This window comes from Osmerus mordax, chromosome 5 (genome assembly GCF_038355195.1).
Source record: "Osmerus mordax isolate fOsmMor3 chromosome 5, fOsmMor3.pri, whole genome shotgun sequence".
Classification (NCBI taxonomy): domain Eukaryota; kingdom Metazoa; phylum Chordata; class Actinopteri; order Osmeriformes; family Osmeridae; genus Osmerus; species Osmerus mordax.
In genome coordinates this window covers 11,700,271-11,719,064 of record NC_090054.1, presented here as the reverse complement: position 1 = coordinate 11,719,064, position 18,794 = coordinate 11,700,271, and the positions used below count along the sequence as shown (strand labels likewise).

Sequence of the window (18,794 nt, the reverse complement as noted above, 5' to 3'; positions counted from 1 at the left end):
ACTTGTGTTCCACAACAACCCTTATGGCATTGCAAAAACGGGTAACAGCATATGGATGCAACTCAATAACGGGGCACGGAATGGGAACTATATAGGGGTCAGATGGCTGAGCGGTTAGGGAATCTGGCTATTAATCAGAAGGTTTCAAAATTATGTTGTGTCCTTGGGCAAGGCACTTCACCCTACTTGCCTCGGGGAGAATTTCCCTGTACTTACTGTAAGTCGCTCTGGATAAGAGTGTCTGCTAAATGACTAAATATATAGTGAGACGATGGAGGTTAGATGATCCCCTCACCTGTGTCTGCATCATGGCTCTCTCCACCCTCCTGCCACTGCCTCGCTCCAGCTTGGTCCTGAGGCACAGGGCCGTCACCTCCACTGCCCAGAACTTAGGCTGGGCCAGGATGCACTGTAGAAAGATGAGGATATTTAGAACAAATGGATGAACGATTCCTTTGCTGCCATTGGCACACACTGAACAACGATGACAACAAACCACCAGTGGATGAGTGGCAGGAAAATCACAAAATGAGTTTGAGGATATCAACATGGTTAGTGAAAAGCATAAAATCCAGATTTTCTTGGGTCAGAAGGCTCCTGTGACATCAGAAGATTATCACGTTGGGGTGGATAAAGCGAAGCCTTCGTTAAATGTTTACACTTGATAAATCACCACAACTCAAATCAAAGGTGGGGACAGTCGGTTTCATGAGGCCGTGGGTGTGTGTGTGTTGGCGTAGCACTCGGTTCGGTGTGCGCGTGGACGAAGGAGAGGCGGATCCCACTTCCTGTCTGCGACAGGAAGCACATTACTCATTCCAGAGTGGCGGACCCCTCCCGGTGTGAACGGCTGTACGTCTCGTCCCCCAGCACTGAGGTCATGTCTGCTGAAGGACAGACAGACGGGGGGACGGGGCTTTGAGGCGTTTCCACACCACTGGACCTTTCGCACAGTCTGTAGCTCAACAGAACTTTACAATAAGCTGCAGCAACAGCACGAGGATCGCCGTACGTTTCAGCTTCCTTCTTACATTTACATTTAGTCATTTAGCATAGTCATTAGTCATTCTTGCTTATCTCGTCCAAAATTATGCTTCCCAGACATTACAAGGCAACAGTGACATTCAATACCTCCGAGGCCAATAAGAACCAAAAGTACATCCAGAAAGCACTACTGAAGATTTTACTTCATGTTGGCGCGGTAGGCAACTTAATGGTGAAGATAAAGTGGATATATGAATTAATACATGTGAGGCCTTTCTGTCCACATTTACAAGTCTACCTAAGGTTCTTGAAGAGACTTCCTTGTAAACATCAACACAACTGAAAAAGGTGCTACTGAGAGCTGGCAAGGAGTAAAGTCACGCTATGTTGCCTGTGTGGTCTACTGTTACCATAGCTGGTAACGATTCCTCATCTGGGGAGCACATTGACAAAAAGCAATCAATTCAGCAAAGACATGGCCTGAAAATATCCCAGGACTGCCAGTCATTGACAGCTGCTTCCTGGCGTGATGGGAGTCTAAAATGGAGTTGTCGTTCTCCCTTCCATCCCCCAAATATTACCTTTCACTTTCAGTCAAGGCGCCTAAAGAGGAGAGTAAGTCAACAACTGTGAGACAAAGAGGGAGGGAGGGAGCAAGGAAGGGAAGAAAACATCCGTCCACAGAAGTAATGCCCCTATGGATTATTTTAAAGACAAAGTACCACAGCACAAAATGAACGTCGGTGATTTATGACTTAGGTCTTATAGTGTTGAGTCTTACAAACATTGAGAGACATATCCCATTTTTACTCATTAGTTAGTATGAGTAATATGCAACGTCAAGACACTTTTTGAACAGACACACTGACGTGAGCTTTTTGTGTTACGGCACACATCCAGCCTCAAAGACAAATGACGCTTCGGCTTCCTTTCTGAGCTCCCTTCTTCTAGGCCGAGTGAACACGTGTTCTCCCTTGGCTATCCTCGGACAGACTGGCCTCTGGCCCTCGTCTCGACATCAGGCCTGATCTCAAACAGCCAAATTAGTAGCAAACTAATGCCTGCATCTGGACTCACACGGCCCAGAAGCTCTCCTTCGACGAGACGGTTTCACATGCAACTCAATCCCAAAGTGTGGGAACAGTGCTGGTGAGAGCACATGGCAGGTGTGAAAGGAAGGAGGTTGGAACTGGGAAGGAGTCAACATCGGGATGACGTCATGGAGTCAGCCAGACTCTTCAAGCATGACTGGAGCTCCGTGGCTCTCCATACTCCGTTTTCCTTTCTCGCTTTCTTGCCCGCAATCGTTTGTGCCAAGCTGCAAGATGGTTATCGCAAAGCAACTTCCTCCCACTGGGAAGGAGACAACTATTCTAGAAGGATCCATTGTCCATCTTCTTGTCCCCCCCCCCCCCCCCCCAAGCTTTATAGATAGAGGCCCTTCCCAGAAGCAAAGTTTAGAGTGGATGGAGAAGACAGCGAAGCAGAGTTTACCAAAACATGCTGCAGATTCTATCCCCCCCTAAGCCATGGAGATCTTATGACAGACAGTCTTTATTGAATTAGATGATGTAATGCACCAGCCTGCCACATCTGTGGGGATAGAAGGGAAGAGCCTGTCTGGATGCTCTACATAACCAACTCAAATCAACGGTTGCACAGGAAATACTATTTCCAGACTACACTGTGGTATTACTCCCACAAATTTGCCGACATTGATAAAACACTTTACATCCACATGGTGTTCTTGGTTTCTAGAGACCGTTATAAAACAAAGACCATCTGAAAAGGCTAAAAAGTGGCTTCATTAGACTACGGGGCAGCAATTATATAGACATTTTCATAGTTTTTTTGCTTGGTTGCCTTGGGAATCTTAGTAAAGTTTAAAAACTGCATGACAAAACTTTTTAAAGGCTGAGTTTTCAAAGCTACTGTTTATGAGAACAGTATACAAGCTCTTAAATAAGATATTTCAGATTCTTCACAATCCCTAGGGCCTTTGGAAAAAAGTACTCTGAAAGAAATGCAGGCTGTTTTAAGATAACACTAATGTCAATACCTGGGTCCTCAGATCCTTCATAGCAACCATCACTATGGGGGAACTTGCATCGACACTACTGTAAAAGATTGATATCTTAGCACCAGCCCCAGCCTTGTGGAATGTGGTTCGTTATTGAAAAGACCCCTTTTCTCTCACTCCTTCCCAATCGTTGTGCAATCTTATCTTAGTCATCTCTGAGCTCTAAGCCTCTCAGTTAACAGTGCAGTAATTTGATGGTGATACTGAGAGGAAAGAGGGGGTCAGCCAAAAGTTCACCAACACTGGCTTGCTAGTGATTAAACTTCAAGGTCTCTTTCACAGTCACGGTGATTTACTGAGTTTAGTCAGTCATGACACATGCAATGTAAACATAGTAAGTAAGCTGGATGATAAATTCATTTGATGATTTAATTCAAATTCATAGTATCTGCATAAATAAACACACCAATCACAATTCAGCTAAATTACTTCAAATGAGGTACAAGAGCCAAAGTAACTAATGATAATGACAGTGTGTAGTCATTCCCTGAGTCGTTACTGTAGTCACAACATGAATAATTGGAGAATGAAATGCAAATACAGACCATTTGATTCAAATCAATCTTTTAAACATATAATTATGATTTAAGCTGTGTGGTGTTCACATTTGAGTTATTCATGGATCCATAACATTATTGGGTAAAACAAGAAAAAGCAATACAGAGGTAACCATTTTCGCTTTTTCAAAAAACAAACATTGGAAAAGGCGATCCGCGCTGACAGATATGGAGCCCCAGACTAACTTCAGAAGCAGTACAGGTATGATGAGAGAAGCGTCCATGCCCAGCGGCCTGCATGTTACCTTCATTAAAGCCTGTCAGCAGGCTTTTTCAATTTCAATGATCAACTTTGTAAACGTGACCATATCCGTAGACAAAAAGAAAAGATCCGTGGCTAATGAATCGTTCGCTACCAAAATCTCCTTTTGTTGGCTCAGATCTTGCTTATGAGATAATGATCAGACCGTTGCAGTTAAATCCTTTGACACCTAAATGCCTTGAATAAATCAAGACCTTAGCATGAGAACTTTTTCAGCCCTGTCCTCGGCACCATGTCCAACTGTATTGAACAAAACTTCCCACGACTCACACCCATCATCATTTTATCAGCTTATGTCAACTTTCGAGTCAAAGCATCAACCAAAGTAGGTTTATGAACTTTCAAAGACGAGCTTTGGATGATTACAGATATCTTGAAACAATTCCTATACATTTTCAAGGCATCGATGTGAAGACAATATTAGTCAATACAAAACCATATAGTCTATCGTAAATAGCCTACTAAGTCGTCTTAGGCCGGCTTGATACAATTGGACTTGCAGTGGTGGAGATGCCAGAGGCCCAAGAGTCTCTGCCCAGTGTTGAGTCGACACAGCCTTGGCATATTTCTAAGGGACTACTTCTTAGGGACCATGACAGCAACGTATCTCGACACATCCAGGGTCTCTGATGCGAAGAGACAAGTAAGCCTACACAACCGGGGTCCCTCTTACGAATGAGCCCTGGTCAGTCCGAAGGGGACACTTTGTTTCGTTTGCCTCACCAATGAGGGGGAGGTAAAGGCCTGGTGATCAAAACGGAGGCGACATGCAAGAGAGACATTTTAACCTCTGGGAGGGGTCACGGTGTGTGCTGAGCCGTGTGATCGTGTTCGGATTTGACAAAACGAGAAGGGAAGCAGTGTGACAGACACACTGACCACTGGTCTAAGGTTCGTTTCTCTGTTTGTAAATACTACATAGATCCCATTTTCATATATTTTATCATCTTTATATAGGCCTACTGCAGCTTGGAAGCTGCTTAGAAAAACGAAATGTGCAAATACTCGATTTGCAGACAGACTTAATTTCCTAATAAACTTGACCACTTAAAAACTATCTTTACATACATTAAAAAAAAATCTATACATGAAAGAGGAAGCTGTGGTGAAGACATCAGGCTGGAACAGACTGGAGATTTACAGCAAGACAGTCACATAAACTTTAGGGCAATAAATTCACCTCTTTGGCCAGTCCCTTTTTTATCCCAAAAGAAAAAAGAAAGAAAAATAGAATAAAAATAATTAAACTTGGGCATTTGAAATAGTATTTATAGATTTTCCTCTCATGTGAGTGAAGCCTTAAGCGGTCAGTTAAAATTGGAGATGGTCCTTCGTTTCATTCCTGGATAGTGAGGCAGTGTGAGACATCATTGGTCTGTGACCAGGATACCAGGAGACCAGGGGACCGACGGTCGGACACGTGTGTATCTACTCAAGGTATCTAGTCACATTTCAGAAGGAAATGTAAATAAGGGCCAACTGGTATCCAAGGTTAACATGAAATGGTGCAAAATGATTCACTGCAACAACAACAAAAAACACTAACAATAATCGCTTTAGACAAACTGGTCAATTTCACAATATTATAGTGAATGATCAAAACATTGTTAGATGTCAGACATGAAAATACATCAACCAAACCTTGTTATAGCCCATAAACAATTGTATCCCTTCTCACATTAAAGACAAAGAGCATTCCTGGCACAGTATCTTCTCAAATTAGTGAAGGCTTCCACATTATCCATCAGCCTATCATATCTGGGTCCTGACCATAACTGTGTTTTATGATTCAACATGGCATCGAATGGATTAACTCTTAATTCCCCATGTTGGTTTGAAGAGTTTATGGTTGAGCTGGAATCAGGAGCAGATGAGTCATGGCCCCACGGTGATCGTTTGGGAAGAGATGAAGAGGACCCATTTCTGGATTCCACCTCATGCAGGTGTAGGGATGGGCCTTGCCTCGGCCCAGCCTACCATGACCTAGTCACCCCTCTGTAGACTCTGCCCTGTTCCTGTTTCCCCTTCCATTAAAGAGATGGGCAGTGAGGATATCCAGGTTAGTTTGCAGGGGACCCTATTATACTTCCATTGTCCAAGTCTTCCAATTAAATAAAAACCCAAACATGTATTTTATGGAATTTATTCTCTTTAAAAAAATCCAATGGATCTACTACACGACAGATAAGGCACAATACTCCATTTTGAGTAACTATCCCCAACTGAGAACTAAACCTGACAACATGAGGTGACATTCTCAGACACTTCGAGAGGGCTGTGCCAAACGACTGGTGCTTGAGCGCAACTTCTACCGACGCCCGTCAAGGTTGGCTGACAAAAACAGGGTGGCGTTGAGGAGGGCCAGAGGTGTGACAACCATCTAACCAGCCTGCAGATTCCTGGATCCACATGTAGGCTGGGAAGATGCCTGCTCACACAGCCAGCCGCCATTGATCGGAAGAGTCCAGCAACGCTCGACAACAATGTGACGCATGGTGTCGTGTCACGCTTTAGCTGAGCTGTAGGGAAAAGGACGTCAACTTCGTAAGACAGAGAGAGAAAAAGTGAAGGGGGGGGGGGGGGGGAATTGCCTTGTGCTTCTGTACCTGAGTAATAGAAAATGACTTTTTCCTCACTGAACTAATCAAACTAAGGGGACATTTTGACATATCGGCTCCATTCATCCACAGTGGGGGACTAATTCATTACTCACACAGACAGGAAGGGACAGGAGGGGAAGGAAAGGAAAGGGACTCATTCAGGTGTGTCTTCCTAAGGGTCGCCTCCTGTCCCTCAGCAAATTCAGACCCCTTAACCTCCTACACCTACACACAGGTGAACACACAAAGCCCCAGAAACATTCATGGACACAGCCACTCTGTTCTCACACATACTAGGCTAGGAGGATGTTAAATCTACACACCCAGTAGTCCCTGGACACCCATAAGCGACTCCATTCATCTCTGTCTACAAGTGCTGTATGGCCGTTTCAGCAAAGATAAACCCACTACCATCTGCCCATACAATTACTGCCATGTCAGATCCAGATTAGAAATGCCGTGGGGAGACGAGGAACGCAACTCCAATAAGCAACATGTGTTCTCTGGAAAAGAAGTACCTCCACCTCACCACTCTGAGGGCTACCACATTCAAACACGGCAAAATGGCAACAAGAGTTCTAATAGAAATGCCAAGGGCATGTTGAAATGCCACCTTTGGCTGTCATTAAACTAATGAAAAAAGATTCAGAACATGCTATTCAGAATCCAATAACGATTAAAAGTTAATTATGTCTGTAGCCTTGCCATTTCAAGAAAAGAAAAAAAAGAGAGAAAGAAAGAAGTCTATTGTCATGCCCTCTTTGGGAGGTTTGGGAATGAGGCATTGCGCTCTTACCGCAAGTAATTACGTCTATATTGACAGAGGTCTTCACTCTGTCAGAGGAAGATACATTTTGTGCCCCGAAAACTGTGCTGTTGTCTACAGCCTGGAAATGAAGCTACAGTGTGACTCACTTTCTCACCTGCAATTAGTGCCACCAACTCTCGCTCCCTTTTTCTCTCCTCTCTTGCTTTTATACCCTCAAATCGACTTGTGTCAGACCGAAGGGTGGAATCAGCAGAGCGAGAGACAGCCAAAACATTTCCTTTTCTCGACAGAATAAATAACTTCCAGTGAAAAGCTGTGCTACAACTTGTGACACCGGCTTATTTGGCAGAAAATTGCAGCTGCGTGGAGGATAGGTCAGGGATGATCAGTGGTTGATGGATTTCCATTTCTACCATGGTGATGCTACGATGATAACATTTGAAAGGAAATCTTGCTAACTCTGTTCCACACTACATTTGAGGTTGGCCTGAAATGAATATTTCAACCTCACGTTAAATCATTTCTAGACCCGTTTCTAACAGCCAGACCATGTTTTATACCTACGATTGTAGACACAGTAACAGAGCCAATAAACCATGAGCTGAGTACAGAAACACAATCAAAGATGCTCATATTCTTCTCATTACCCTTAGAGACACTGGCTATTTTTACATTCATCTGTCTTGTATTTGCAGTAAGCATCACCACATCGAGCCCGCTGGGAAAGCACTGCCCTTGGCCTGTCTTTGTTAGTGAGCTCACTTGTGAGGGAAATTCAGAGCAGGGAAAAAGGCCCAATTCAACAAAGCAGGTCCAAGACCGCATGACGTGGCTCACCAGCATTGTTCCAACTATGTGGGAAACTGTAACATGGGGTTCACAAAAGCCAGTCCCAAAACTCAACAATGGTAGAAAATAAATCGCTGACCCAAGCATGGCTCAGGGTTTGAGGACACACGCCACAGTGGAGTTGTGGCCACTAGAACCTGATGAGAAGTGCTGACTGGTAAGAAACTAAACCTGAAAGCTGTCCAGGTGAGCAGAGCCAACATTGGGATTAGTGCACGATGCCAGGGCTGCAGACCAAACCTGCCACGTCATTTACATCTGAGGACCAACAAAAGGAACCTTAACCAAGTGGTTGTGTAGGCTGGAATATTAGGGCAATTAAAACTTTGTTTGGAGCTCAGTGCACAGCAGTCCTCCAAGGGTGTGATTACAGCAATTACAATTATTAACAATTCTAAGGCATCTACAGACGCTTTAAACAGCAATGAATGGGAGAAATGATATTGCCAAATACTGTACACTGCACTTGTATATATCTAAAAAATAAAAATGCTGACAAAATGAAAATCTGCACAGACACCTGCAATTGGAAATTCTTGCTTGGTGCGTCGTAATAAATTCCCTCTCCACCCGTTCCAACCGTAGCTTAAAAATACATCCTCATCATATGGCACGAGGAATTATGAGCAGTTCCATTTACCAATAGACATTTGAACTTTGACCCCCACAACATTACCATTTTTAAAAACGGTATTTACAGCACTTAACGACTGGGGCTGTGAAAGAGGTCTCCTGGGTTTAATTCCAGCAGAAGTGCTAGCTCAGCTGCACTATCGTTTACCGTTTCCTTCAGCGCTCCCCTAAAAGTTAATCTGAGAGCAGAAAAAAAGGGAAGAAGCTGTGTCCCTGGTGAAGTATGAATCTCACCTCCCGTTCTGCACCAATGGACAGGTTATTCTTGGACTCCATCTTCCCTATAAAATAGGATGTACATTCCATGCATTTAAATATGAGACGGAATAAAACGGCAGTAATATGTCAGTCAATGGTGTACAAAGAGACATTGATTTCTACCAGCTTGGCCTTCAGAGTGGTGGTGATGGGCTGGTCTGTAGTTATCTTCCACTCAATACACTTTCTTGGATTTACCATTCTATGAGATTTCATTATCTTATGAGTTACTGAGGTCCAACCACAGACCACCGTCGCAAATCATCAGCTTTGGGGCATTTTATGTAGAGTATGGCAATAATTCAATAAATCCGAAGGTCCAAACCTTGGATATCTTAGGTAGTTAGGCCCCTTTTCAATACCTATGTTGTCTTTCTATGGTCTTAGATTGTTTCCAGGTAGACTCATTGTACAAAAGGTTAAAATCAGGAACATGGGGGAACACATTCAGTAGCTAAGTCAAATTTACAAAAGGACAAAGACTGCTTTACTAGGTGAGGTAAGGCAATAAATCAAGACAATTTGGGGAATTATAGAAAACAGGGTGTAAATGAATAACGAGTCTGAGAACTTTTCCATTATTGCTCGGCCATTAAAAACACGTTCCTGATAGTAGAAAGAAAGGGCCAAACCTGGCACCTGTCTCACCTCTCTCTACCCTGACCCCGGCAAACTGAAAGATTCATAATGCCAGCCCTGTTGCAGGAAGCTAATGTTCAAATTCACAAATCCTGTCAGAGTAGTGGTGATTATTTTTCCAGGGAGACCAAGATTTAATGGCAAAATGAAGTTTTGGCCCAAGGCTTTGCCAGACCTTAGGTTGGCCTCTAGAGAATTATTGTTTTATTCTTTTCTTGTTGCTTTTAATTTCCTGTCGGTCACGTTCCTTCCTCCAAGGAACCTCTTTGCCCTCGATGGACCTTACCCTTGCAGTGCTCTTCAAAACGCTCTCGTCTACCCGGCCAAGTGGGCTATCTGATTTCCGAACATGACGTCTCTAAAGTGGAGAGAATGTCTCCGAACAAGCTTATGGGTGTTGAAAAAATCAGCTTGCCTCCACTTTGAAACCTTTGCCAGAACTGCTAAACATCCAAAAGTTACAGCAATGGAAAACCACAGCTGTGAGAAACCGCACCCAGCCCTGTTCTCTCTTGTGGTGCTTGGGATCATTTCAGGATTAGGATCGTTTTCCCATCACAATAGGCCGTCCACCTGAGCCCGGGGCCTGCGAAGCCCAGCGGTTTGAGGAGGGGTTCTGAGAGATGGGAGGGCTACGGGTTCAGACGGTGGGTGGGATACTGCATCCTCTTAGGTCTGGAGAAGGTATCTACTGGCAGCCGCTCCAGGAATAATAGCGTTCTCTTTCAAGACCTTACAGCTGAAAGATGGTAGTGACCCCTGTATGTTTTAGACATTTGTTTTTTGTGTGTGAGGGATCAGTGCCAAACCAGAGTCACGGGCTTACTTCTCCCTTGGACATAAAGATATCACACTTCAATCAGGGCCTAAGAGTTTGTGATTGGGCTTCTCTCCAAGAAAAAAAAGGCTGCAAGCTCTTGTAATGAATACAAGTGCATTTTGTAGTTGTGGATAAAAGCCTGCAATTATTCAGTAATAAATTAAGGAAGGGGGGGGGGGGGGTTAGGGGGAACCAAAGACAAGCCCGAACAATTGCCAAGAAAATTGCCTCTTAATATGGTTGTAAATTACCTCAGTCTCACTTAATCTAGACAGATCCAATTGCATAAAAAAAAGTATACTTAAATCATTTTACATATGAAACATGCTTGGTTTATGATTGCCGTCTATGCCTCACGGATCCCATTTCAAGCAGCACACTTTAAACTTCTTGATTAATTCCAACATGAGAACGCATATACAACTACAAAATAACTAGTGCAGTAACTTTGGCCGGCTCACAAGATGCAAGACTCCGTTGATTAGGAGTCAGTGCACGATTGTGTACCGCCCATTGGAGGTGAATACAAGTGCACATCCTTGGGTCCTGAGCAATACACCTAGTTGTTTTACCAAGTGCCCAGTTATTGAGATAATCACGCCACAGACAGACACACATTCCTGCCTTTACAGCTAGAAAATGCAAAGTAAATGAGTTAGGGATGCATTTGAGCTCATTCCCCAACTCTGAAACATTTTTACAAAATGCACCACAGAATCTTACTATTATCTGAATGAGAATATAATCACTTTCACATACATCAGAGGTAGAAATGCATAAATCATTTCCACATACATCTGAGGTAGGAATTCATTACCATATAAAGTGTTGTGAATTATGAATGGTGCCACAAAGCCCTTAGTCTGGGAAAACAAAGGGATGTAATGGAAATACTTACACTAAGTGAAATAATATAACTCAACTGTGACAGCACATTATGATGCAGGAAATGTCCACACTGCAGAACTAGATGAAGAGATGCACAGGAGAAAAGTAGGCAACATTGCAACAGAATAGTTGTTATGGATGTATAGTGTGGATCTAGAATAATCCAGAAAAAGATTTGTCCTTCGGCAGTAGTGCGGTGGAGATGACACGACAACACGACTATGTACAATAAAACAATGCGCAGCTCAACAAGTGAATTGATCCACAATACTCGTCTCAAGGTCGTTGCCTAACACTGGCAGCTTGCGGTGCAATAAACGAGGTTGGATGTAGCTTTGTCCTTCTAGCTCTCCATGAGAACGTCTTTGTTTTGCTGCAAAGGCATGAGCGGAGCAGATGGCCACGGACACATCTGACAGAGAAAGAGTGAAGAGTTCCAATGAGCTCCATGTGGAAATGATGTGATTGAGGCTGAACAACTAAGAGTCCTTGAGGTCTGCCACATCCTTTTCATTCCAAACAGACTCAGACTCAATGACCCAACACACAGACACACACCCCACACACGCACACACACCTCAGAGCTTTGCTTTTCCAGCAGACAAAAGAGGGAAATATTAACTTGCCACGACAGCAAGTGGAGCCAAGTCACGGCCTATTATGTTCCTCTCCTTTCCAGCTTCGCTTGGTGAGGTGCAGACAAGAGCGCTGGGCCAGGACAACGCACACCTGGAGCTGTACTTGTCAGAGAAAAGCAAGTCGGGGTGAAGACAGGAAGAAAAAGCCTATGGTTGGAAGTACATAAGCGATGCACTTCCGAATTGGTTCTATGAAAGTTTTTCTTCCTGTGCCAGTCGAAGTGCATGGAGAAGACTAGAAACGACAGGGTAACGCGCTGAGCAGGCGGTAAGGTAGACTGGCCTTTGCTGTGAGGGACGTAGGGTGTGGTGCATTGAAAGATGGTTGGATGAGATGGTCCATAACCCTCTCTGATGGCAGAGAGGCAGAAAGTAAGAGGAGTGAGTTGGTGAGATAGACACCTACCTCGCCACCTGCCGTAAAGCGTTGCAGTGGTCATAATGTGGTCCTTTTTGGAAGCAGGGGAAAGAGTAGAGACATTGCACCCACAGGAAGCACACATACCCACACGCATGCACACGCACACACTTGTAAAACTGGTGAGCACTCACTGAGGTGAAGGCCAGGAGCTCCTCCTCAGTCAGCTTGTGGACGGGGTTGTTCTTCTGAAAATCGGTGCTGTAAAAAACGAAGGAAAACAATTACTTGTGTACTACACAATTAGCACCCCCATCCCCCCCCCCCCCCCCCCCACACGCAATATAAACAAGTGTTTTCTATCATAATGTCGGAACATCTCATTTCCAACCCCCTCTCACTGTGACATTGATTTAACCGCGGTCAAGTGCTTTGGTTAATGTGTCCGACGAGCCATCAGTTCTTCAGCCATTAGACAGAATTGCCAGTGTTATGACAGAGAGGCTTTTCCATTGTCCTCCTGAGTCTGGCCGACCATCAATCTACATCAGCCTGCCATGCGAGGAGGGGGGACGGCGAGTGATTTCGGAACGCGTTGGCCGTTTAGTTCACTTTGGCACCCACATCCCTTGTCTGCCGTATGTAGCAACTTTGACAAAAGGCTGAGAACTGTGCACGGACGTGGGAGAAGAGCCAGAGACCATGGGCTTCTCTCGATCCTTCCTTTACTCAACTGGTTGAAAATAGTGCTCGTGCCGTTCAAGCATCTAGACTTGGGACAGACGAAGACTTGTTCAGGTGGTGCCAAAAAATGTGAGGTTTTCGAGTGAGCTGCTATCCAGACCGTGGTGGATTTCAATTTCAGGGAGATTAGGTGTAATAACAATGTTCCTTTGCGAATGTTGTTTATTATTTTTCCACTTAAATACAGTTAAGTACAGTATTTGCCTGGTGTAGGAAACGTGAGGCATGTTCTTCTGTGGTGTGCCGTCTCTGGCCAACAGCAACGTCTCACTCCTTTCAATAACCACTTGGTCAATTGGTCAATGTTGAAGGAGCCATGTCCTTCATGGTGAGGAGAACGTTATGATTGGTGGATTTGGCACACTGGGGATAGTACAGTTGTGAATAACGTGTGTGTGAATGGCTGGTGTGTTTGAGCTTGTGTGTCTATGCGTGTGTGAGCTTATGTGTGTCTCAATGCGTGTGTGTGTGTGTGTGAGCTTGTGTGGGTGTGTCTCAATGCGTGTGTGTGTGTGTGTGAGTCAGTGAATGCGTGTGAAGCATGTGACCTGTGGGAAAGCCACTGAGTTCACAGAGTTCCTCTTGGCATACTTTACTGATCCTAAATGAATGGTCACATTACAGAAGAAATTTCAATATGATAAATCATTCACAAAGCCAAACCAACAACAATATTTGCATACTTCATTCTTTTCGGAAAGACTATTATGGTTTCTTCCTTTTCCAAATTCTCCAAACAGAAAACGATACGTTTCACCTATTTGTAGTAAATTATGTGTTACTTCCATGATCAAAATCAATCAAATAGTTGCTCACTGATCAAAATCTCTACTAAAATAAGGCATATTTTTCTAAAATTGTACTTATTATTTTGAACTAGTTCACTGAAAGTTCACTGAAAGTTACAGTTGAAGCCCATTATCCTGAAGAATCAAAACAAAGACTGACAAATTTGACTGGCAAGGATCTCAAATGAGGATTTGATGACAGAATTGCCCAAATAATTAGGTGCTGGCACCATGCCAGACTTACAGCTAGTAGTAGGTGCTGAGACAACTGGTGGGTGATATTTCTGGGACACAAAGGGGAATTTCATACTGGGTGATATACCCAGAATGCAATGGTTTAGGGAGGTGTCTCTGATACTAGGCCAGGGTCTGAGGAGGACTGGAAAAGATGACATCCAAAAACACTGGAGGTTTGAAGACAGTGTGTTTGTGGAAATGCCTGCATTAAGGCTGTCAGAATACACGGAAACAGGAAATTAAAATAATGAGGTAATTATGATTCTGGGATTAGTACCAGTCTCCTGTCATGCTGCTTCTCATGTAAAGCACGACTGTCTTGACGAAACCATGATGTCCCTAGTCAAGTCAGTCGAGGAGAACAACTCAGACATTCAATCTGGCTATAACGTCTGCTCAGCCAAGACTATCACCTTTACACTCCACTCATTTCCCCGCAGGGATGGCAGACCAGATGCTCCTGTTAAAAAGAGTGTGAGGGTGTGTGTGGGTGCACGCGCGTATAAAGGAGCCCAGCTGCAAAACGGGGGCCACAGGCGCTACCGTGCACAATTCACTTGACTTTGACATCCACCTTACAGCCTGCTCTAGACCAGACTAATCAAATCCACACAACTTCAGAGCGAAGGAGAGAACGCTTTGTTGGGCTGCATTCCTACTCATTTGTTACCAATCCTGCTGCACTCCTTGAGCTACGGATGTTGAACTCCATTCTCCTTGTCAAGGTCTAATCCTAAACATGTACATAAATACTCTCTGACAACAAGTTATTTGATTAGGGGCCAGTCAGAAAAGTGCATGAGATCCAATGTCTGTTACTCAGGTAATGCAGGTGAAGCTACAAGAAAAAGGGCTGTTAAAAAGCTCTGGGCTCAGCAAGTTCTGCTTGATCACCGGACCAGAGAGGGGGATGGGGGGGGGGGGTTATACGTGTAACGTCCTCGGACATTTGGCAGACTAGGGGGAAAATGCTGAGAGAAATTACATGGCCGTTTATCATCTGAGACTTTTTTTGGTCGACATTGAGATGAATTGTGCATCAATGCAGTTTTCAGAGTTGAAGCAGTCGTTACTTACCACGACGGCGGGGTGGGTGGGGTTCATGTGTGTACAGTTCACTCGCAAGATAAGCGGACTGAGGTGAAGAGGGCCACTCATACCGCTACACACCCACACCGTACACACCCATACACTATACAGACCAAGGCCGCAACCAAACCCCCCCTACTCTGAGACCCACTCTTAATCCATCTCGAAGGTTCAGTCAATCCAATTATATCCCGGCGCAGGCTTAATTATGTTTGCTAATTATTCCACGCCCACGATTCACTCATCCGGCTGCAGCGAGGCAAGAGGACGCCGACCTTTTAAAACGACAAGTGCTCTGTGTGCTCCCAACATGCCCAATTAAGGAGTCACGTTGTAGGGGCGTTCGTGTCCAGGAGAACAACAGGCATGAAGTGTGTCCATCTAGCCACATGCAGAAACACCAAGCCAGTGTGGCTGGCTCATACAGTAGTATTCTCCAAGTGTATTCCCTTTGGGAATTAAGTTGGGACTTATTTGAAGCTACTGTGACCAGGGAGAAGTTACATTTACATGTAGTCATTTAGCAGACGCTCTTATCCAGAGCGACTTACAGTAAGTACAGGGACATTCCCCCGAGGCAAGTCGGGTGAAGTGCCTTGCCCAAGGACACAATGTCATTTGGCAAGGCCGGGAATCAAACTAGCAACCTTCAGATTACGAGCCTGATTCCCTAACCGTTCAGCCACCTGACTCCCAACAAGTTGGGGGGGGAGAGGAAAACAGGAGGCAGAGAGGCCCTTCAGTAGGAAAGAAGAGAAGCTCAGCACAGAGGAGGCTGACTATAAGGGACGGGAGGCCAGGTGTGTGAGAGGAGGACGACAAGTGGGCAGACCACCAATCAGGTTCAAAGCAGAGGGGGCCCACCCTTATCATTCAGCACAGCGCACGATGAAAGCTAATGAGGCCGGTCAACTGGCTGAACCCTCAGTGCTACCTTTCAGAACCCCCACTCCTTTATCTCTCTCTCTCTTCCTGCCTCTCTCCCTCTCTCCCTCCGTAAATTACCTTCCCTTCGTCAGGCCCCTCTCCACCCCACCAGACCACCCTCAACTATGTTCCCCTCCTCCTTCTCTTACCCGCAGTCTCGTTTTGCTTCACCTTCCTCTGCTCCACTCTGGTGCATAGTCCTTTTTCCATTCCTTTATCCCCCCCCCCCCAACTTTCTGCATCTTCTAACCCCCCCACACACCCAGCCAAGAAAACAATGAGCGAGACAGACAGAGAGATGGAGAGACAGACAGACAGAGAGACAGACAGAGAGACAGACAGACAGACAGACAGACATTGGCCTCGCCATCACCTCGTGTTATGGCACCTCTCAGGAGAGATAGAAGAGAGAAAACGCCAGAGCACGGAGCAAAGACATCACTCCGCAGAGGCCGTATCAGATGGAATCTTCGGAAAACAGACACTGAATGGAACAAAAAAAAGACGACCTACAAAGCACGAAAACAATAAAAAAGTCCCAATGAAAGAGCCTATAATAACAGTGATGTACTGTTAAGACTTGTAATAATAAAGCGGCTTAACAATAAAAAAATTGACAATATTTTGGGAAATGGCTTTGGCTGAAGGAAGGTTAAGAAAAAGGTTTTGCTGGTAAAGGTTTGAATTTATTTCTCCATTTTTTTTCTCTCTCTCTGCTCCAAACTGAGGCCTATTCCAAAAGTGCTGCAAAAACCATTGCCGTAAAAAGGGCCTCTGGCCTGGGACTCTGACAAGCAGACTTTTAAAAAAATGAATCTGTAACATGCGCAAAAAAGCGGCAGACTCTAAAAACAGTTTATAAGAAAGCTGTAGCGAGCCAGACTGAGAGCAGACACGCACACACACCATCTTTCCAGGCGGGCAGGCAGACAGGAGCTGAAAGGGGGACAGACGGTTCAACCTAGCGCTCGTCAATCTCACAGAGAGCCTTCCCAGAATTCTCTTTGGGGGACCTGAGTTGGCTCCTCAGTTGACCTTCAGCTGACCTTACAGTTTCTCACCTTTTCGGGGGGGGGGGGGGGGGGGTCGCCTTCTCTACTTATGATGATGATGAAAATACCATTTTAAAATGCATGTTTGGTAAATGGTTTTAGTGACTGCTTAAATATGCAAAATGACTGATAATTATTTCAGATTATTTGCAATGGAATTCTAATAAAGACCCAATGTGACCACTAGTGCATGCTGAGATCTGCTGACTGTAGCAGTATCAACTTGACCATGTTTGTCTCATACAAAAGGACACTTAACAGGCTCCAAATATCTTTAAGCATCTTGTCTGATTGAGAGTGATATCGAAGACAGCTTTGTGTATACACACTTCACCCAAAAATGTGTACAATCAGCAGGATGGGCCCCCATCTTAACATGTCAAAATGACAAGAAGGGCCTCGGTATTCGGTAACAACAACTATATTTGAAAGATGACACGTTGGCCATTTAAAAGGTGTATGGGGTAACGGGGTCTCCAGTGAGAGTGTGCAGGTGGAAGGTCTTACCAGATGCCCAGAATGACGGCCTGCTCCTCAGCGCTCAGGTCAGGCAGCTGATGCTGACCCGGCTCTGCCAGGTTGATCTGGTTTAGCACCGTGTCATCGCCCAGGTCATGGTCCTGTAGAGAGAGAGAAAACAAGAGACACACACACACACACACACACACACATTAGCTCAACAGCAGGGGTGAAAGCCCCCAGCCCTAAATCATGCCCCATAAACGTAGACAGCCTCCGACAGGTGAGGCCCCTCTCTCCTAAGTGGATATCCACCTTCAGTGACCGAAGTTTGATGAGGGAACTGGAGTTAAGAGTTCAACCGGACATATTTTTTGGCGGACCTTTTCCGTGAGTCACTCGAAGGCGTCCCCCCCCCCCCCCCAAAAATCGTTCTTAGCATGGTCTCCCCCGCTCCTTCTCCTTTGCCACCCCTCGCTCTTCCTCTCCCACTCACCTCTTTACGCAACTGAAATGTAGCTGGGCCCCTAGGAGTTGGTTTCAAAAGAAACATATTCACGGGGAAAACAATACTTCAAACTATATTGGCCGTCAAAAACAAGCACTTCCAAACACACACACACACTGTTGCAATGTTTTTTATTCTTTTTAGTGCCCTCTATATTGAGTACAACAGGGTTATAAAAGGTATCCTCGGTTTCAGCGTTTCCTTCGTAAACAAGCAGAACATTTCTAAACAGGCTTGCTTTCCAAATACCTCGGATGAAGTAAACATGCAGGGTGGTCTGCCAGGAAGTCCTGGACGATAAATGTATCTTGAAGTGGATTGAAAGAATGGAAAATGAGCGCCTTCCTTTTTCTGTGTCTTGCAAGAGGAGCTGACGTGCACTTGTTTGTCACGTACTTAACCACAAAGTGTGAAACGCCAAGTGACATGGCCCGTTTCTGGTTAATGTGTCACGTACATCAGTTGGAGAGGTGCACATACATACGCTATACCAACACAGGAGCAGAGGTAGGCCAGTGTGCTCTTATTACAGTTTTTCTCGATTGCTAACACACAAAAATGGTATGTGTAAGCCATCCCCACAAAACCATTTTGCCAAATCCCAGCAGAAAGACCATGTACCCCAGTCTTTAAACACAATTTACCTTTTTTGACA

The 18,794-nt window shown here is 44.8% G+C and overlaps 1 protein-coding gene across 1 annotated transcript in view; it reads right to left on the bottom strand.

Annotated features, from left to right (window-relative positions):
• The window catches only part of ttc27 (tetratricopeptide repeat domain 27), a 64,152-nt gene that overhangs the window by 25,786 nt on the left and 19,572 nt on the right, over window positions 1-18,794 (bottom strand). Inside the window, exons 8-10 of the mRNA XM_067235888.1 lie at window positions 17,680-17,792; window positions 12,530-12,596; window positions 296-409 (exon numbers count right to left, since the gene is read on the bottom strand). Coding sequence (XP_067091989.1) covers window positions 296-409; window positions 12,530-12,596; window positions 17,680-17,792 — 294 coding nt within the window. The remainder of the gene's footprint in view (window positions 1-295; window positions 410-12,529; window positions 12,597-17,679; window positions 17,793-18,794) is intronic.